The sequence below is a fragment of the Corvus moneduloides genome, chromosome 6 (assembly GCF_009650955.1).
Source record: "Corvus moneduloides isolate bCorMon1 chromosome 6, bCorMon1.pri, whole genome shotgun sequence".
Lineage (NCBI taxonomy): Eukaryota > Metazoa > Chordata > Aves > Passeriformes > Corvidae > Corvus > Corvus moneduloides.
The window spans coordinates 52,896,631-52,918,859 of record NC_045481.1 but is presented as its reverse complement, the minus strand read 5'-3'; the positions used below and the strand labels follow the sequence as shown (position 1 = coordinate 52,918,859).

General features: G+C 40.3%; 1 protein-coding gene across 4 annotated transcripts in view; it reads right to left on the bottom strand.

The window, feature by feature from the left end:
• Positions 1-179: 179 nt before the first annotated feature.
• The window catches only part of AMPD3 (adenosine monophosphate deaminase 3), a 33,418-nt gene continuing 11,368 nt past the window's right edge, over positions 180-22,229 (bottom strand). For 3 of the 4 annotated variants that reach the window (XM_032112347.1, XM_032112346.1, XM_032112345.1), the window contains exons 6-15: positions 21,978-22,107; positions 13,802-13,996; positions 13,422-13,553; positions 12,358-12,521; positions 11,110-11,236; positions 10,199-10,362; positions 8,074-8,194; positions 5,993-6,166; positions 4,796-4,906; positions 180-3,872 (exon numbers count right to left, since the gene is read on the bottom strand). In XM_032112347.1, coding sequence (XP_031968238.1) covers positions 3,696-3,872; positions 4,796-4,906; positions 5,993-6,166; positions 8,074-8,194; positions 10,199-10,362; positions 11,110-11,236; positions 12,358-12,521; positions 13,422-13,553; positions 13,802-13,996; positions 21,978-22,107 — 1,495 coding nt within the window. In that variant the 3' untranslated portion in view covers positions 180-3,695. Of the gene's footprint in view, positions 3,873-4,795; positions 4,907-5,685; positions 5,770-5,992; positions 6,167-8,073; positions 8,195-10,198; positions 10,363-11,109; positions 11,237-12,357; positions 12,522-13,421; positions 13,554-13,801; positions 13,997-21,977; positions 22,108-22,229 lie in introns of those variants that run through there. The other variant, XM_032112348.1, reaches the window with a different exon arrangement.

Below are 22,229 nucleotides of genomic sequence, written 5' to 3'. Positions count from 1 at the left end.
AGCCCTTCTCCTAAATAGTGCTTACTGTCTTCTCTATCTCCACTGGGGTTTTTTTTCAGTTTTTGTGCTTTATTTAGGTTTAGTCAGTTTAATTGCACGGGGTTTTAGTTCTACTTAAATGTGGAGACTTGGAGGAGGTACAATTTTTTTGAGAGGTACACACAAAACTGGTAACCATATTCTTTTACAGTTCATTTATTAATGTAATGTTTAATGCTTCCACAAGAGGCAAAAGATAAACATCATGTAACCCAGGCACAGAAAGAAAAAGCAGTTTCTACAGACACCTTTTCAGACTTGGATTTTAACTAGGCAAAGAGAACAGAAAGGTTTAGCCACACATAAAGAACAATGATAGGAGACGGTAAGGTGGCTCTGGGCTGTGAAAAAAAATGTATTCTCCACTAGCAGAGCAAATGCCTTAAGTTTGCTAAAGTAACAGAACAGAAATTGTTCAGGTAGATGGGTTGTAAACATCAAATAGCCATAATTAATCATTTCATATTGAAAGTATAAAATGCTTTTTAACCAACAGATTTAAGGAAGGCTTGAATAACATTTGAACCTGTCTCCTAATGAAGCCAAGAGAAAGTAGAATATTCTTCCATGCTGCAGCAGTGCTTACCCAATAGCCACCTGCAGTGATGTTCTTCCAAGCCCTGAGTCAAACATGCTGTGTTCTAACCAGGTTTGACCTCAGCGCAGCTGGGGGGATCAGCCACTGCCCTGTCCTGCACTGGTGTCCCTGTGTACAGCAGTGACTCATGCTGGATCTACTTCTTCATTCCAGCCACAGCCTGAGCCCACAAGGCTGCTCTGAACAGCCTCACATGAGCACAAAAGTGCAACTTAAAAAGAAGAAAACAAGGCAAAGCTTAAGAACTGAGCTTGGGATTCAGTAACATTTGTCTAATTAAAGGATGACCAGGAGAAATGTAGTAGTGGAAGCTTGAAAGGATGTCTGTTAATATTTCCCCAAATATAGTACTATAAGCCCAATTTCCCCTTAAAAGCAGCACACAAGAAAGCACAGAAAGCAGAACTTGTAGTCATGACCACTTATGTGTTACTGTGGCTATTGTTAGAATCCCAATTACTGTCCATTCACTGAATATTCAAATCCAGTTTTTTTTTCAATAACAGCTACAGATCTATTAGAACCTGAGGTAAGGAAAGCTGAAAAGGTACTAAACATACACAAATTCGGTATAATTTTAAGGAAACTAAATAAGAAATGTAAGTGACAACAAAAGCAGCACTAATAGCGACCTTCAGGTGAAACAACCCAAGTAAAGCAAGGTTTATCAGATGGAAATACTTACAATTGAAATTCTTCATACCAAGCACGTTGGTTACTTAGCCTGGATGCAGATGTTTATCACAAACAGTGTACTGTTGGTAACAGTTTATTAGGAAGTTGTACCGATGGAAACAAGACACTTGCATTTGAGGCAGCTAAACAGCTTAAACCACTTTTTCAGACTCCTAAGCAAATGACACCAATTCTGAGACTGCATTCTATGAGCTGCTAAAGTTCCTAACAGTGAGGCTGACAGGGGCTGCTGACACAGAACAATTTTATTCTCGTTCAGCTGGGCAGCATACCGTGGTCTCACATGATTTTTAGGGGTACAAGGAATACAAAATCTGGCACACAGCAGATATTTGGCTGGGGCACTAAAGAGCTAAAGTCAAATTCTCACCACCTGCCTGCAGCCCTGGTTTTGGATGAAAAACCTCTGCAATCACTGCAGCGCCCTCTGCATGACACTGGCTGTGATGGTGAGTGGATGGCCAGAACTCTCCCTCTTGTGCCTTAATTCCCTTGGAGCAGCCTTAATTCCAGGCTGCTTCCTACATCTTTAGGTTTAGCTCTCTCTCTCGGGGGGTTCTTACAAGGCTGCACAGCTGTAGGAGGTGATAAGGAATTCCTTCTTCCCCTACTTTAGTGCCATTTCCTTGCAATCTCCATTCAGGACAGCAGGAACATTAAAAAAAAGTGCCCTTGTAGGTATCTCTTTAAACTGCCACAGCCTGAGGAGAGAGTCTTCAATGCCTCTATACATTTATGCCATTAATGGGTTGTTTGGTACTGGTGGTGTCACCACTGCCACTTTTGGCTGCATTTGCAAGGGAAAGTGAGACCCGAAGAGCTCTTGAAAGGAAGGCTGTAGGTGCCCAAGCTCCAGGAGAAGGGCCTGGCCTAGGAAATACAAGTGGCACAAGACATCTGATGGAGCACAACATGCAGGGTTCAAGGTCAGGTGAGACTTGATGGGCCAGTATCAGTTATTTTCTTTTTATGCATTAATGCTGAATGCCTGTTTGAAGAAGCCCAGGATCCCTATGCAGGATATTAAGAGAGCCAGGGATCTAACCCTGGGTTCAGACCCTGCCTTAGGGACTGTAGGCCTTTGAATTGAGTAGTGCAGTGCTGGACTCACAGGCATCCACGCCCTCTGCTGCCCCTGGCCTCGAGTCTTTTTTGGTGTGAAACTCTGTGCAGCTTCTACAATACAAAGATGCCATTATGTTATTACCTTTAATCCTCTCTGAAGGAGTAGTACCGTGTCATAAGGATGATGAAATACAAAGAAGATTGAAAGTGATAAATACTCCAGTAGCTGTATTGTACTAACCACTTCCTCCTAAATAAATAGTTTAACATAACATACCATGATTTGAAATGACAGATTTCAAGTGGGCTGGCTTCTGTATAAATAGACAGCTTGACTTCCCATTCAGCTGTAGTAGACTAAAATACAGACTAAAACAAATGTGTAAAAATATGTCAGAAGTAGGACCAGAATCAGGTCTGGCATTTCTACCACTGATTCATAAGAACACTTCCCTTTTTCAAGTAAAAAATTTCTCTTTATATGCAACCAGAATTATCTGCATAAATTTCTAAGTAATTTGAATGGGCATATCCACATATTCCCATTACAAAGCAATAAAAAAAGTGTTCTCAGCTTTCAAGGCAAAATATTCATGATATAATTAGACTCATTACAATGTTTTATAGCGATTTTGACACCATGTTTTCCACTTGCTAGATTAAAAAGCATTCGTTTGTTGTTCTTCACTGACACACTACAGAACAACAGGAATTAATTAGTTATTGAACAAGATTACCCGATGTTGGTTTTTCTTGTTTTCCAATATAACTGCTGAAACGTTGAGTTAAAAACGGTGTCAGAACACCTTCCAGAATAAAAGGGCAGCCTCAAAATTCTGCACCCCATAGAAACTGCTAATGAATAAAGGGTTAAACTTAAAAGTGTTAAAAGCCATGACTGGTACTGAGACTTGCAGGACCAAACCAGGTGGGCGTGTGCTGTCAGCATCTGCAGGATCCTCAGGTGCATAGCACAGATGCATTACAGATATTCTCTCTGGTTTCCCAGGCTACACTGCAGGGCACAGTTAAGACAGTATGAAACAAATAGTACATGATTCTGAGTTTGCATTTAGTATTTACAGCAATCTTAAAAAGCCTAATGTTCGTAGAAACCAAAATGTTTGCAACGAGAATAATGAAGTAACAGGTGATGGCAAATGCTGTTTACCTTCCACAGACACTCCCTTTGTACTGTTCAGCTATGTCTTGGTAGCATCAAAGACAGATGATTTGATGTCAATTTGCATTTTATCCTGCTCAGGAGGGACATGTTCTGGTTTCTCTGAGTTTGTAACTACTTGGACAGAGTAGAAATATCTTCTGTTCTCATGGCATCAGCCAGGAAGCTGAGTTCATTGCACAGAGTCTCGTACCTGAAGGCCATCCGGATCTGGGCAACATTTGTCTTTCGAATGTCATTTCCCTCAGGCCCTTCCTTGCAATAATTCACCCCTAGGAATTTCTGTTTTTCCTGTGAATGGGATTAAACATGAAAAGGAAGAAGTCAGTTCAACTATTTTGATTTATTGCAGAAATAAGTGTTTGTTAGTTGAATGAGTCCAGTACAAGTGAAAAGAGCAGTTTCAACCAGCTGGGCATTGAACTCTTCCTCAGAGTCTTAACCAGTTTAGGAGATTTTAAGGTCAAAGTTTATCCATACAATCACTCAAAACTGCACTCAGTCTGGCTTGCTAAAACCCTCTGTGTTAGTGTTCAGCCTTCCTTGCTGTATCTTGCATGTGAGAGGGCAAAAAGAGGCTTAGGTCTCTTTTGTGAGTTAAATGTTGCACAAGAGGAAAATGAGTAGTTGTCCCTAGGAAATATTGGAAGAAACAACAGAATATACTCATGAAGCCCCTTCACATACCAGTTCCTTCAAAGAATTGTTCAAAAGTGACATAGAAGAGAGGATGATCTAAAGTAAGTCCTAGTTCTGGCTATATAGAATTTTAAGGCCAAAAGGGAATTTAATCTGACTGCCTATCTAAACAAGAATATTTTCTGTAGTACTCCCTTTTAAGCAAAAACATGCCTTGCTTATGCCAGGCTGTTTATTTTTACTTAATGCTAAGACACGATGTAGAAAATCACTGGCAGAGGGATATCACCAAAATAATTAAGTTTGTAACTGGAAGGAGAGCTGAGTATAAACAGGCATCTCGTGTCTCTACGTATTTTGAGAATTCCAAAACAAAGCTAATGGGGAAAAGTAATGTTAATACTTTACTTGTAATGTCAGACTGCATAGCAGATAGTTTTGACTATTTCTGGAAAAGAGGACAGGGATGTGCACAAATACATCACTAAGCATCTGCTATTCAGTGTTCAGACTATTGACTTCTGGGTTCCTACTTGCCCTAATATTCACAAAAGAGGTTTTCCAGACATACTTACCTTATCTGACAATCCGCTCTGTAGAACGCTGTTTCTTGCTATTTCACACAAGTCACAGGTACTTAGTTTCCACACCTGAGCTGCAATAGCATATTCTTCCATGAGAGCTTCCTGCAGCACCAAAATACATTTAATATTAAATTATATGTAAATAAGATATAAATGGGGATATGTACTCATTACTAATTAAGGATTTTATACATGCTCTTTAGACAGCTGTGAAAAATTAGAAGTTTAAAACTTTAAAAATCACAATCACTATGAAAAGAATTGTTTATTTCAAATTTCCCAAGGACTACTGGTTAATAATTAATAAGGCACTGGGTATCCAGTTAGCTTAGTCTAAGAAATTGCAGCCTGCAGTCCAGATCCTTGGAGGCATTTCCTAGGCAATTGCAAAGGAGCCCCCAGGGTACACAAACACCCTGGAGCACCCAGTTGTAAAGCTTGAGTGAATGTGCACATGGACAGGTAGCAGGGCAATTTCTTGCTCCGGCCCTCCCGCATCAGGCGGGCGGGTGTGGCCCCAGTGGGCTGTCCCAGAGGAGGATCCTCCACACTCCATGTGACTGCATCCACGCTCCAGCCAGCAGCAGCTCCGTGTCCCGGCCAGCAGCCAGCCCGGGGCAAGGCCAGCAGAGCTCGGCTTGTCCTGGGACACGCAGCTGAGCAATGGATGGGCCCCTCTGGGCACAGCATGGCTCAAATCGGTGCCAGCCACAAACGAGGGCATCACAGCCAGTGACCAGGCACTCCTGTCCTGCCAGGCCACCCAAGGGCAGGAATCTGTTTCAGCTCACTGGGCAAGCAGCTCATATGTCATCTTGAGATTCCACATCGTGTTTTTATAATGTACTTCCCCAGACTTTATTAGAGTAAGGAAACTGGACTTTCCTGGCACTCTAGAGGATTGTTTATGAAGGCTCAAACCTCCCTTCAGCCTCATCCTTCATTTTATACTTCAACAGCCAACACTGGAGAGGCAAGAGTACAAAAGAAACATAATTAGGAAATCAGACATTTCCTTCCGAAGCCTAACAGTGAGTAGTAGACAGAGAATGAGGAGGGAGAATGAATGAAGTGACTGAAAGACATGACACTATGTCCTAAGCAATGAAATAAAACAGCTTTCAGGTCAGTCTGGACCCGTGTGGTGCTGTTGCCAAATTCAAAGCCAGGGCTTTTTGCGATTCCTACCTTTGTATAATGAAACTGCATAGGATCATCTGTGGAGAGGGAGATGTGCAGTCCCTTATGGAGAAATTCCCGTAGTGGATTTTTTGAGTACTCCAGGAATAGGCTGTTGTTACTAAGTGGGGACATAGCAATGGGTATTTGTGCAAGATAATAAAGATACTGGAGGACAGGGCTCTGCAAAACAAAACACAGTCAGCATTTAATGGTACTATGGGATAATGAAAAAGAGCAGGATTTCCCTTGGATAAAATGGAAACAGCACTACAGAGGGAAGACTAAGACCAAAAAACTTAGGTTGACATTAAACCATGACTTCTCTACAAAATATTTAAAAGTCTGAATTTTAAATCTTACTCATTTTTATAAAAATAATTTACATTCTTAAATATAGGTGTCATCTTTATAAAAATAAGGTGACTAATATTACTGTAGATTAGTAAGTATATATGACCATTATGGGCACTGCATTTGATACCAGCTGCATACCTTCACAGAAAACAGATGGGCAAGAACTGCTAAACAATTTTTTATTTCCAAAGCTGCAGTCCAATAGGTAAATTTTAGCAGCAAAAGGAGTTTTAATTTATGAGAAGTCATGTGTTGCTGTTGTACATAACAGAAATTATCTGTGATCGCCTCATCTTTATTACTATTTTGCCTCAGCCAACCTGTGAACCTAACAAGTACCTTTATTTCTGTTACTATTATTAGTACCTGTTATGCCATCTTATCACACCAGGCCACGCAGGAGACAGTGAAGAGGAGAATTCTTTGGTCACACTCTGCTTTACTGCTACTCTGTCTGGGTCTAATTTTGGGAATTACTACTTGTGAGCATAGTATCAGACATGATTTTAGGCAGATTTTTTCTTTGTTCTTGGTTATATTGAAAAATACAGAGAATTTTCCAGCATTAAGCCGAAAAATCTCACTTATAAGGGAACTCCTGAAAGATTACAGGGAACTAAGTACAAGTCTGCCACCCACTGACCAATTATTTTAATTATGAAACAGTGCCCTGCAGATGGGGTTGAGTGATGGTTCTTATTAACTGATGTGACAGGAATTGTAACATTTGTTCTGTCATAACAATTGAGTTCTGTCTAAAATATTGTTGTGTCAAACAGCTATGTTGCATTTCTTGATCAAAATAATCAAACCCTTAAAGAACTTCTGAATGAACCCTGAAGTACAGAAATGCCAATCTGAGAAAATGACCTTTATCCCCATAGAGAAAAAATAAGAGCTTTCCTTAAGTTCTTCTGGGACTAAACCAGGGAGTAGTAACAAGTAGCTCTGCTTGGAGTACCAAAAACAGGTGCTGCCAGGTCTTTGACATATCTGAACATATCTGATCTTCCCTGTGAAGACAAAGCTGTCTTTTTGTAGCTTAAGAATAGGAAGTTCAGTTGAGCTTATTTATTTCATTGAATCATTAAATAATTTGGTTTGGAAAGGGCCTTAAAGATCATCTGGTTCCAACCCCCAGCCATGGGCAGGGACATCTTTCACTAGACCAGGTGGCTCAAAGCCGCATCCAACCTGGCCTTGAACACTTCCAGTGATGGGACATCCACAGCTTCTGGGCAACCTGTGCCAGTGCCTCACCACTCTCACAGTAAAGAACTTCTTCCCAATATCTAATCTAAACCTACCCTCTATCAACTCTCCCTTGTTCTGTCACTGCCTGCCCTTGCAAAAAGCCCCTCTCCAGCTCTCTTGTAACCCCTGTTTAGGTACTGGAAGGTGCTAGAAGGTCTCCCTGGAGCCTTCACTTTTCCAGGCTGCACAACCCCTATGCTCTCAGCCGTTCCTCAGAGGAGAGGTGCTTCACCAGAGGTGCTCATGGCCTCCTCTGGAGTCCCTCCAACACCCCAACGTGTTCTGGTGTTGGGGTGGTCTGGCTGGAGTTTCTGACCAAACTGAAGAGTTACTTGTCCCTTGCTAAGAAAATGAATTAATGGGGCGGCCCAAAATTAATTTTGGGCTGCTCAGATAAAAGTCAGTTTGATGCCTGCAGTTCGAACCAGTGACAGGTGTCTGAGCACACAATGATTAGTTGAGGAGCAACCAAGCAATACCTTCTTCAGGAGCAATCCATGAGAGATGTTGTCTGCTGTCAGAAAGGCAGAAACAAGGTGTGTGATAGACCCAGCTTCTCCACAGTGAGGTCGAAACAGGAAAGTGCACATGCCTCTTTCCCTGAGGAGATAAAAAGCAAGTTACTCTGAAAAAAAGGCACTGTTCTTTATCTCTTTGGTATATAACTGTCATTAATATGTGAATTTAAAAAGAAGAAAATCAAGTTACACATTCTCCTACAGTTTGATGTGACATCTAATCAGGCCTACCTGTCGTGGGCTGCTGTCAAAAGGGTGCGTCCCGCTACCAAAGCCCCTTCTACCACCAGACATATTTGTATCTTCTTTCCTCCCCAGAACACCTCATTCAGCAATTGTCACCCCACTGGGTGAACAGCTACTGAATGGATTTAAGTGGAGTGAACTGACAGATGGAAAATTCAGTAAACCCATGCAACCCGTGGCTGCAGAATTCCTGGTTCAAAATGAGGAAGGGGAAGCACGTTGCCAAGAGTTAGCTAACAGTACTAGTGTGATGAGAGCCTGCCATCTCACCAGGGTAAGTGTAGCATAAAACCACACCCTCAGAAGCAGGAATGTTAGTTACTACACCAGAGTTCACACTGTAATTTCTAGAATTATGTTATCATCTACATTAAAAGTGATGCTGGGTTTGAGGTTATAATGGACCCTGTTACTCAGTTCAGACAAATGTCCCACAAGTATCTGGAGATGTTTAAAACACAATTTCAACAAGGAGTGCTAAAATATAAGGCAATTCTAGGGTGGAAATTTAGTAACATTTCTCCTGATGTGAGGATGTAATCCATCCTCGCTAATATTACAAAAAATATAAAACAGTCTTGTCAGGGCTGTGTTGACTCAAGTACTCAGTATGATTAACAGGGTGAACAGGGTGACACAGTTGTAGTGACTCATTGGTGAATTCTGTCAGTATCTCACTTAGCTGCAAAGAATATTTAATGATTATCTGGGGGCATTTTAATACAGTGGTTGAAATGATCTCGAGGTAAAAAAGAAAGTGCTGGCAGAATCTGTCCTTGGAATAGAAAAAGCATGTAGACTGCAGAGAACGTAAAGGAAGTCAGGAGAAAGGGATGGCTTATCTGCTGTAGAGTGTCCTTTCCATTACAGAATTAAAACTAACAACTATGCCTGTTTGTTACATATACAAGGTAATTTAAGGTGGGTGTTTGTATTATGAGTTTTGATCAAATAGGATGATAGAGACATTAATGCTTGAAGTAGCAGTGGGAGAGAAGAAATAACATTCCAAATGTTTACTTGGATAAAATTGTAAAATGACAAATCTGTGCACGTTCTAGAAGAAAATCCCCAAACGTTTTCTAAATAACTAAAACAACCTAAATAAATCAAATCCTTGAGGGTAAGTGATGACACTGTCATATCAATGGATAACCTCACTGTGCCTCAGCTGGAGTCAGTTGTGCAGGTCACTCAATGAGTCAGCTGCAAATTTAGCAACATAACCTGATGTTGAATTTCAGGCTTTCCTGAGCCTGATGCCAAAATCTGCTTTGGCAGTCTGATGTCACATAACTCCCTGCATGACTTGCCCAGATGCTGGTCTCAAAAGCAGTAAAACTGAGTGAGTCAATAAGCCTGCCAAAGGAAGTTAGCTGGATGTGCAGCTTGTAATTGTGTCCTACTTGGTCTGTCTCTGAATGCAGCAGCCCCTAAGGCAGTGGGTCACAACAGAACTTTGTGTCTCTGAAATTACCAGGAGACAGCAAGCCACCAAGAGGCAGGTACATTGTACTTGGAAATCCACTGTGAAGCCAAGCAAAGGTCAGTAAGTGAATTTTGTGGGGTTCCTTCTTACGTTTTGTTTGATATATGCAGCTTTAAGGAGTTAAAAAACCCCAAAATACACACAAATACCAAACCAAGATACTAATCTGATGCTTCTACAATTTCTGAGTATTTCATTTGAACTAGTTCTGTAGTAATTTTTTTCAAAATATCTCAAGTGACAACTCTTTAAAAAATTCAAAATAACCCTTGTTTCAGAAGATCTGTAATCTAGACACTTGACTTAGTCTGAGAGCAAGATACTGATTTTCTGGGAGCAGTATCTACTTACCTCCTAAGGTTGTTTAGCAACATGATGTTCACATACATATAATACAAATAATAGCTATATGGGGGATTCTTCTCACTGGTCCACAGGTCAGGGTTAAGGCTCTTGTCAGAGAACATATGGCCACTGTGTTTGGATTCATCATCAACACTGTCAAAGCCAGTCACCTGGTGGGATAGGAAATTCACAGCAATTAGGGTTTTCTAGAAGCAAACTTCAGTGTCACTCTTGCTTCAGGACTTGCTTGAACAAAGTATCCAGTCCCTCTTCCTTTGTTTCCCTCCCTACCCTAGCAGTCCTGCTGCTCTGCATCCCTTCTTCTGAGACAAACAGGAAGCCCAGGTGCACAAAAGCCTTCAGGATGCCGCGGGGGCTTACAGAGCTGCAAGATTCCCTGAGATCCAGACTGTAATCCTTTGAACTCATCTGTTGTCTTTGATAAGCAGCTGGAAGCAAGAGGCTCCCAGCAAACCTCAGAGTTCTTCTGCTTCGGGGCACACTCAGAAATGGCTGTGTTAACCTTGTCCTAGCAGCTACATCCCCACTTCTCTCCTGAGATCCATCAGGATCTAAACAATGCATCCTTTCAGCTGCCTCCTTCTTGGAGGCCAGTCCAGAAGCAGCTCAAAGTACCCATCCTGGCTGATGATGCACAAGAGCATGCAAACATTTTTGGTCATTAATGAAAGCACAAATAAATAGGTGCTGAGCTGCTGAGGAAATAAACAGCTTATCTGACAACAGGACCTCAGTCAGACTTTTATTAAATTGTATGTCAGGGCTTTGAAACAATAATACAAGCAATCTATGGAGAAGGAAGCTTTTTTTAGTGTCTGGGAACAGCTGTGGACCAAATAAAATATGAGTACTAGAGGATCTATTTCATGTGAGACAGAAAACCCAAACATACTTACATATTTGAGGAATAGGTGCAATTCTTTGTGGTCTTTGGGATTGATTGTTGCTTCAAACAAAGGTACAAAGATGTTCTCCAACATCTTCCCAAAACTAGGCAGAATATTTTTAGACCTAAATATGTCACTGAAGGGGAAAAATAGACACATTCTTTAATAAGCTTGTATTGTCCTTCACTTTCGTACTTTCTGTTATTTGTGTACATTCTAGAGCTTCAGTACCACCAGGATTCAGAAATTTCAAAGTTTCTGTCAGGGCAGATCATCTCTGTGCTCTGTTTCCTGCAATGCCTAGCACTCTGCTTCATCCAGGCTCTGCTGAAGCTCTCACATGCTCCAAAAATAGAGACAGCGTGCAGGGGTAGATGCTGCCTCAGAGCAGTGACCCTTTCCCTTGCAGATATCCACGTACTAACAGGAGACAAGGAACTACCTCTCATAAAAGATTCTGTTTCCTAAAGTTGTAACTACTCCAAAGGAAAGTAGAATGCTATGCTTTAGTGAGCCTTTCAGAAAAAGGGATGGTACTTCCATGTGCCACTAAGTGCATGACTTGTTCAAAGTGCTGACTGTGCCATGCATTTAAGAAATTGCTACATAAGAAATTAGAGAAACTTTCTCCCCAGTGAAAAGCACACTCTGGGGGGCATATGTGACTGTGACAGCTCCTTCTCTACTGATACTCCTACTGTGACATTTCAAAACATGAAGCTCAGCTATTAAGTCTGACAAAATTATCAGGGGACACTGTATTACAACACACAGTATTGGAAACAAAGAAATGAAGTCCCAAAGGATGCTTAAAAACTAAGAACTGATAAGGATTCAAGCTGGGAAATCATCAAGCTTGGGTTATTTCCAAGTTCACTGTCATTTAGTCACTAATCTTGATGATAACAGTTTTACAGAGCATTTTCTACTCCTTCATGGAATTCAGGAGTTGATTTATTTTCATTACTAAATTGTATTTTAACTTGCCTTTGAATGCAGCTTGATTTCACCCAGTTGTAATTTTTGGTTTCAGACTTACAAATAATTCACAGTAGTTTTGAATAGCTTCATAAAGAGTAGATTCAATCCCCATCTCCTGTCTTCCACCCCCAGACTGTCAGGAAAACTGCACCAATGGTAAAAAATAAATCTCCCAAGCTATTGCTTATAAATAGAAGCCATCTAAATATTATCAGAAATTAAGTCATTGGTATGATTTCAAACTATTAAGATTACCAAGAGCTCCTGATTACTTACTAGATTCTGGGAACCTGAATTATCCAGCGCATATTAGGGGAATAAACTTTATGCTTAATGAACCATTTTGCCAAGTTCAGCCATTCATCTGGAGACCGTCCATAAACAGATAAGCGGGGTTCTGTGTACTGGTACTTACTTTCTTCTAGTTCACGGGCTACTTCCTAGTAAGTAATAAATATATTTGCTTTAATATGGATACTGAGATCATTTACAGCTAGAAATATATTTATCATTGCATTTTCCTCAGAGCAGACATAACTGTATTGGCACCCTTTAAAGATAAAGGGAACCTCTTGTCTTTCAATCCACTGTTTTATTTTAGGCATCTAAATATTCTCCTAGCAAGCTCTCTCCAATATGTGAGTATAACTTAACTGTATATATAACCAGCAATAACTCTAACACCTCCTTTTAGAGGACAATGTTCTTGTGCAGTCATTACTAACACCTTTGTCAGACCTAAGTTTAAGATTGATAAATCAGAATTAGACTATTTAAACTAGAGCAAATGTCTACATAAAATATGCAGAACAATGGAGAATCTGACCCAGAATCTGTGGTAGCAAGCGATTTTACAGCAATTAATTTTAGACAATACTTCTGTATATTCAAGAAGAGCTGACATCTACTACATCACAAAAACTACAAATTTTTTTGTTCTAAGAAATTAATTTGAAGCCTACTGCATGCATGTGCAGATGCAGATTTATGCAGAGGCACTGCCCAAGCTCCTCCTTCTCTAGCAACTACCAGTAGCCAACTAAATCCTAACAAAGTATTAAACCAGTGAATTGACCCTCATCTGCTCTCCATTAGTTTGAAACTGCCCACAACTCAGCTCTGAACTCATATACAGCTTATGTGTATGTTTCTAACTTATAAAACTATTCAGAAAGCAGCAGGGGCTGGCTTAGCAGAGGTTTCCTCTGAGGAATTGCTGGAGCAAGCCCAATACTTGGAATCACTTAACCACAGTGTAAGCTCTAAATACAATTATGACATCACAAATCTATTACAAACCTTCATTTCTCTACAGCTGGAAAAGCTTGAAACTTATTTACCTTGACCATACGAGCAAAATATTCACCACCAATATAGTTCTCAGTCTTCAAATACAAGTCCCTCAGCTCACTGGCACCAACTGGATTGTACTTGGAATTGAATTTGTCAAATCGATGAAATGTTTGACGTCCCTGGAGGAAGGAAAAAACCCAAATAACCATGGTTTTAAGAACAGAAAATAGTTTACAAATTACATTGCCTAGCAATAAAAGGCACAGAAAAGAAAAATCCTGTGGTAACTTCTTTCAAACATGCACTGTAATGCATGAAGTCAAATTCTGATTTAGTAAGTTATCATGCAAACATTGTAGAAATTAGAACTTTGCACTTGGAAAACTTAGCTTTTTTCCCATTTGTTTTGTCATTTTACTAGACTTACTGCATGGACATCTAAAGAGTCTACAGTGAGGTCATAGGGGTCCATGTGAAGGCTTTCGAAGACTTGCTTTAAAGTCATCTTCTTGCCTTTTTTCTCTGCAACAATCCTGTCAGGCTCCGTTTGATAGGTGTGCTTAATAAACCTCAGTAAGTGCTTCTGGTTCATGCAGGCAGCAGCATGGATATGAGTGTCCACCTGAAATCAAAAGGTTATTCATGCTTATCATCCATCTACATAAACTTAATTAGCAAAGTATCTATGTCAATGACAACAGGGACTAAAGCCTTCTAGAATATTCCTTAAGTAACAAATGGATTAGTGCCTAAGCAAATCAAAATGTTTCAGAATGCTGAGATTTTGATTTTGGTGGAATTGTTCAATAAGCATAACTGTAAGTAAAGTAGCCCTCAATTAATAGTTTCCTATTTAAATAGGAAAATTTTCAACAAGATACATTCAAAGTGCCAATCACTGACCCTGGGTTCAGATTAAATTTGATACTTCCTTAAAGGACACTCTGATCCGTTAGTATCCTTTTACTTCATTAATGAATCAACAATGCCACTCTAGTTATAGACTGTGGTTATAACTATCGTCACTGGCTGAAGGGCCTTGGAATTCTCAGCCATTTCCAAAAGCAGAATTCATTTTTGTATTTCAACCATGTGAAACATCTTAGGTCAGCAGAACTGAACAATATACACAAGAGATTTTTGTCACCATTTTTTCCAAGTTTAATTATAATACAGCAACTCATAATGCTGACACTTTTCAGATCTCTTTTCTTAGATCTCTTCACACACTAAGGAAAGTGCAAATTCACAGAAGGGCTGAGAGTACTCCTTCAGGTTTTGTCGAAAAAAAAATACCGACAAGAAACAAATGGTTTCCACAGGTCTGGTCTGCTTTTGCTCAGAAGCTTGCACTGCTACCTGAGCAGCCTCTATTGGAACACAATCCAAAGAAACAACTCATGAGACCTGGAAGGTGGGTTGTCATTTAAGTTTTCCCTTCAGTATGTGTAAGTCGTTAGTAACACTAAAAAAACTTCTCAGATAAGCCAAATACTGTGATAAGCCAGCTGTAAGGAGCCACTGAACCTCAGTGTCTGCAAGGACTCTCATCCAGGACTCCTCTGTCCAGAAAACTGCAAACATGGACACGTACAAAGTGAGCCCAGTGCATTCCCCTTTGTGCAATGACTCTGCAGTTCCACATTCCCCCAACAGAACTAACCAACATCCTTACCTGCTTTTAAGGATCAGCAGGAAACAGATCACAGAGCACAGTAAGCCACCCTCCTGCAGTGTAAACCTGGGTTTATGCCATGCCATACAGGCCACAGGAATGCCACTGCTTCACTTGCCACCTGGAGTCATTTTATTTGCATGTTATATATACACAAGTTGTTGCAGCCTCTCCCTGTGAATGTCAGCAGCATAACTAGAGACCAGGATATGAGACTGAATCCTAAACACTTAAGTGTTAATCACTGCCTAAGTCAAATATACCAGACACATTAAAGCTAAATGAAGCAAGAAACATATTGCTGTCTCAAAGTACAGAATGTGAAGTACATTATTAATGCACAGGAAACACTGCTGTGTATAAACAGTAAAAACACTTCCATCACCCTCTTCAGCATACTTGTATAGTTACTTGGACCCAAGTGCATTTTATATACATGCTTAGGTTAATAAACATCCTCTGGTTTAGGCACAAATGTTGTTTACTGTAAACTCTTCCTGGAACAGTGAAATACTACTAGGCTCGGTCACCTTGTATGGGAGAGTGAACCAACAGTTAACAGATGCCCTATAGGCTCTAAATATTCACGAAAGGCAAGTCACAAGCAGAGAATACAGGTGTAAGGACCCTGAGTAAGTGTAGTTTATTGAATTTCAGAATGCAGTGGTTCCAGTAGTGGCTCAGCTACTGGAATTAATGAGTCTTGAAAAAAGTCAGAACAAAACAAGACACAGCACTTCCTTTATGCAAATCAACATGAATTCACTGCTGTTAGGAGGGCAAGGACAGAAAGTAAGGAGGCTTTTTGTTTCTTTTGTTTGCTTGTGTGCAAGGAGCACATTGCTTTTAAAATCCTGCTTCCTGTTGAGAAATAATTTTCTGGAGTGTGCCTTTGCTGTTCAGTGAGCTCCTGTGACATCTTCTCCAGTCCCCACAAACACATCACACACAGCCCTAGAGCTGAGCTAACCATGGTAGGTTTATTCTGAGAACAAAGATCTGCGTGGTGGTTTTTTTTTTTTTTTTTTTTTTTTTTAAACCTCCTCCTCCTTCAACCTAACATACCTATCTGCCAAAAGTGAAGAGACCTTTCTGGAATCTCCGTCGTGCTTTTTCCAGAGAATATTCACTACTTTAGCTACCTTTTTTTACTACCCAGTATAATCTGACCTTTAAGCAAGCGGCAACTTCAGTAACAAAAAGTCATAAAAGACCCAAGTCTAAAGTCATAAGAGTATCACACAGCTTTTCTTCTTTATTGTTTTTTAGCAGAATTACAACTTTTTGGAATACTTTAAGGACTTGAGCTTTGAGCTACCCTAGCACATAGTTAGCGTGTATGCTCTTGTACATTTTTACCATGCAGGATGTAATCCCGACTAAAAGAAGCATCTGAACACAGAACCCTTAGACAGATCTTAGGTGGGCTGATTAGGTTAGGCAGATTATTGTCATTATTGTTGTTATCATTATGTTAAATGTTATCATGCTAAAAGATTGTTACTAATTTCATTGTTATTTATTATGAAAGGCTTCTACTAAAACAGTTTGAACAGCTTGAATTCATATAAGGGTGACAAATACCCCCTTTGTCTCCTTCCTTCCTCCAAAATAGACAAAGCCACTCCCAGTTTAAGATGTTACTATTTTGTTCTTCATACAATACATGAAATAAGCTGACACTTTTCTGGACCATGAGTAACACACCCCTATCACAAGGTTTATTTGTTTCTATTTGCAAACACACTGCTTGCATTTTCAAATTCACTATAGTGCCATTCCAGCCCAGTTTCTCCTTAGTGGAAAAAAAACCTGTCTGCACTGCCTTAAGCAAATTTCCTGTTGCACTGCACCCCTCCCCCAGCAGAAAACATTTCACTCAAGGTCACATTAATCTTCAATGGAAAGAAAAACAGAATGACTGACAGAAGCCTGTCTTGGAACACAATATTATACCTTCAGTGAACTCACCCTTTTAACAAATGGAAACAACTGTTTACATAAAGGTTAAATTCTTGTAATTCCATCATTCAAGCGATGGTGGACATCAGCTTTCTTGCACTTAAAGGATGTAGAATTCCCTTCACTCAGCAATTCTCCATATAACAAAGCCAGGCTTTCTTTCTCTGCACATTCTCAGTTCAGACTATTCCATTCCCTTCCTCACTGACCTGACCACCCTGTGCTTCTCTCTGCAGGCTTTGGGGTGAAATCTTGTCCTTCTCAGGCAAGGTGGTTACATCTGTGTACAATTTACAGCTTGAAGGAGTTGCCATTGTCCTCCACATCTAATCAGCACCAGCTTCCCTCAACCACTCTGCCTCCTCTCTTATCTTCCTGCATTCCCTCTCTTTCCTTCCACTGTTGCTCAGATCTCCACAAAACATGCATCTCAGATCTATTTTATGGACGCTCATCTGTGCATATCAGAGACAGTGTTGCACCAAATTAGGCATATGAGCTAGATTCAGAGTGATTAAGTGATACATAAGCAAAAAAAAAATGCCAAGGCCAGCCCTTTTGGTAACACTGAACTTTCCCAGGGCATGGATTAGGAGCATCTACAGCTGTGAACTACCATATTTTCTAAACATATACACTTTAACTTGTAAATACTTCTAACCCAAGAGCTCTGGGCTGCATGAACTTGACACTGAATCCTCTGCAGGCTTTACTTCAATGCTGAATTGAAGCGAAATCATTCCTCATCCCACTGCTAGATTCCCTGCTCGTCAGTACATTCATACTGCATCAGCTTTTCTGATAGGATGCAAAGCTTAATACAATGTGATTGATTTTCTCCTTGCAGTTCTTTAACAGGCATGAGAGGCAGAAGCACAAAATGCTCTGTCCTAGGGTAGTGCAGGAATGCTCCTGGCAGCAGAAATAGTCCCTAGAGCTGTGCAGAGCTCCTTGGGAGCTTGTCTAATTCATATTTATGCCATGCAGAGCAACCCAGAAACCAGGGGAGATGAGATGAGGATCCCTGCGTATCCAGCTTCTTGTTTGGCTGCAGAATCCAACCCCAGAGTGCTTGAATTCACACGAATACAGAAATACACTGCTGTGAAGACAAACAAATGTCTTTTTCTGTTCTTTTAATTACTAAAGGAAAGGAGAGAGGAAAAGCTTTCTTTATGGTCTCTACAGAAATTTTGCATTATAATGATTGATGCCTTTACACCTGATTGTATTTTGTGCTCACTTGCAAGACTGAGGATAGAGACAAGAATTTGCCTCAGCATCTCTGCAAGGCAGGAGGGGAGAAGCAGCACTCACAGTGCTTTGAAAGCCCAACAGCCAGCTTTGCTGCCAGTTAACAGTGGCAAGGCACCATTCCATGTCATGCTGAAGAGCTTTCCGTTTGGATCTCATGCTAACCCGTAAGTCTTCCCATTCACTGTCATTTTGGTTTATATGATGAAACAATTCCATTACAAAGTCAGTAAGTAGCTACTGGGGGAAATAAAAGAAACATTAAAAACAAAACAAAACAAACTTAGAATGAATCAAAGCTCAGAGAAGTTGAGGCATGAGTTCACCATTCCCTCACAAGGCTTGTAATCAAATGTTTAAAAAGCAGACATCTGCTAATTTCATCCAGTATTTTGTGAGATCTGTAGAATTTAGTAGCATTTAAACCCACTCTAACTTCCCTTCTTACAAGTGCAACCAGTGGTATTTCAACTCTGTGGTCTTAAAAACCATATAGAATTTACTTCCTTTTTGTCTAACCAATAATTAAAAAAGAAATCAGTTGCAACACCCTAATCCAACGGGTGTCACAGCAGCAGCCAGCTATTGCAGTAGAGCATTCAGCAGGGCTGTGAATGCAGAAACTGCATTCTTCCCTGCACAGTTCCCCACACAAGGCTGGGCGCCTGGGCTAGTGAGCCTGCAGGCAGGGGAACGTGATGTGTAAAAGTCACTGCTAGGACATACCCTCAGGTCTGGTTTGCTGACAGACTGAAATAGTGGCTACAGGAAGAAAGAATACCCTAAGAGGCTTAGGCTGTGATTTTTTTCGTCTTTAGAAACTGTATCAAAGCTATTTGCAGTGAAGGACATCTGCCACTGCAGTACATGGATATACATTACAAAGGTAGCAACTATACATTGGGTAAAAAAACCCTCTTGCCTTCACCTTAGAAAAAACGCCAAAAACTGTCTGCTCTGAATTATCTGAGGTTGTTGGGCACAGAGGTCTATGGGAAACCCTCCTCAAACAAACCTCACGTACAGGACAGGACACCCTGGTACACAAAGGTTAAAACTCAGTTCTCAGTTTGTGTGCCATAGAGCTAAACATTTGTTCCTTAATTTCATCCTTCATGCAGGCAATGTTGTGTGGGGAATGTGTGTTGCCTGCACTTTGCTGTGCATCAGCTGGAGGATGTGAGGAACCCTGCTAATGGCAGAGTCAAGAATCTCCTCTAAAGTTAGTCTTTTCCTACACAGACAGTTGTTCACCTCCTGTGGAGAGCCAAGGGGAGCCAGCCATGCTGTCTTACCACCTGTGGATTCTTGTCTGTCCAGAGAAATACCTGTGTCCTTAGTAAAGGGCAATTTTCCAGGTCCAGCTTGATCAGTGCAAAACATATCTTGGGCTGCATTCCGGTTAAGTTCAATATACAAGATATCAAAATGCACATCCCTTATTTAAGATAAGCCTTATCTTGGGCTTTAAGAAATAGATGAGCTCATTGGAGGAGAACTCCTATTAAATCTGGAAAAAAGTGGGGAAGGGGGCAGCAGACAGGGGAAAACCAGTAATGCTTGGTTGTCATGCCAGCAATTAATCCTGGCCAGCTTTCTAGTGTACCTTTCTAAATGCAGCAATACACATTCACTGACTGACCTTGCCACTACATTCATATCTGTTCTAATTTTGGCATTTTCCATCCATTACTTTGGCTCTTTCATATAAGCAGATTGTACCACGACCTCCACACTTGTGTCTGAGGGATGTGATACACAACTGCACCAACAGCCCTTTGGGAAAGTGAACCCTGTTCCTTGCTTTCCTTGTGAGCAGTAAGCATTTCCTAGGATTGACTTAACAGAGAGACATCCTGAAAACATAGGCTGAGAAGTGTTGTTTCAAATGTTTCAATGTTTTCTTAGGGAGGAAGCACTTCAGGGAAGTTACAGTTCCAAACATTACTTGGGTTAGCAAGACACAGAGAAAACAAGATTATTTGGGGGCTTACAGGAACTGTATCTACAGTGCAGTTTACTCTCCAGAGTGCTTCAGAAAATACTACTTGTGGGCCTGCTTCATTAAAGTACTTTAAGCAAAATTAACTCTGTGCAGCAAGAATTGTTTCAAGCAGTACCTGGCAGTAGGAATGGTCTCTGGCAGAGAAGAGCAGGCTGGCTCCTGCTCTCTGGAATGCGCTTGTTGCCAGAGGGGAAGCAATGCACATTTTTGGCTTTTGAACAACATGAATCCTTTTGTAGAGTGACTTATTCAACAGCAGGTAATTAAAACATAATTAAGATATGGCCAGAGACATTGAGCATTTGCTTTTAGATCAAAAGCTAAACTTAACAAGTACAATCCTGTTAATTACAACTTCTCAGTAATCAAACCGATTGTGGTAGTCACCCGATCCACACCTCTGCATGTCTCAGTCACCCTGTGTTTCATTATTAAAGTCTCTGTCAGCTACTGAAGTGTTTTTTCTGAATGTGGCACATAGCAAATGTCTTTCCAGGGTTATGCAAGAAAACTGTCAGGTTGGGAGCTGAGTCTCTGCCACTTGAGTGAATTAGCTGACAGATCCTCCCATCCATACTTTTAACAGTTGGAAGGGTAAAATCCATTAGAATTTACCTGACAACTCATCTGCTTCTATCCTCGTGATGGACACTGGGACAGCCAAACACTTATTTTGGACAGTTTATTACCACAAAAGTAGCAAACATTCAGTAGCCAGCAAACACACTGGGCATTGTAGGGAAAAGCCCAAGAGGACTTTTTGATGAACTAGTACTCACCAAAAGGTAACAAGAAGGATTAGTAAACCCTGAAGTAACAAAATAAGGATTACCTCTTACAGTTGTATAGAGAAACAATGCAAAATGTACCTGAGGTGGTTAAAAACACCAGCAACAATTGTGAAGAAATCTCACCTATCAAAATGAAGCAGTAACTCTGGTAACTTCCTCTCCACTTCAGAAAAGGGAAGCAAATGAAGCAGCCTAACACTGTTGCTTTCATGCTTTGAACAGAACACAGCTCCCTTGGGTGTGAATATGTCAGGAAATTAAATCAGCTCCTTGATTCCCCTACCTGTCTCTTAATTATAGCCCAGTGTATTTCAGAGGGAGCCAAGACTGCAATTCAGATAATCTTTTTACTTAATATATCACAGACTTTTTTTATCAGATACTGATGGCAGCATGAACCCTCAGTTTAGTTTCTGTGGGAGGTCTTTTGACATGTATTTAAACATCTATTTTCAGTATGAAGTGCAATTATCATCTAAAATCTATACAGCTGTTCCTACTACAATCTAGTAGGACTTACCTACGTGAAAGCAGAAAAATGCACTTGAATGTCTTTGAGTTCATTAAAATTAATTAAACCTCCATATGGATATTTTTATTCATAATCCAAGTGAGCTTCATTTGATTAACTCTGTTTCACTCCTTTAAAGCAATCTACACACAGTTAAGCCCCTTTGATTCTGAATAAGTAAACAAATTAGTTTAGCATAATCCACTTAACCCACGCACATTCAAGTTAATTTTCCTGGAGAGCTCCCATGTAGAAAAATGTTAACATTCTTAAAATAACTTAATTCAGTTGAGTGGTATGCACACACTACTTCATGCATATCATCTACACCTCCTATAAGAAAAACAAAATTGCTGGAACTCCTACTAAAAACAGTGTCATGCCTTTAATCCTTCTCACACTTACCTTTCTCACATTATAAAAGTCTCGATGGGGATTACTCTTTAGTTCTTTAAATTCTGACATTTCATTTAACATCTCATGTAAGCTAAATTTAGATTCCAAAAAGTTAAGCCTCCGATGACAATATGTTTTTCTGTAAAAGAAAACACAAAAATGAACTGTAACTTAAAACTAGTTGTATTTCAAATTCAAAAAGAACATCAAAGTTGTTGCAGTAAAAACAAAGTTGGGAGGTTTTACGAGGTCCAAGACAAA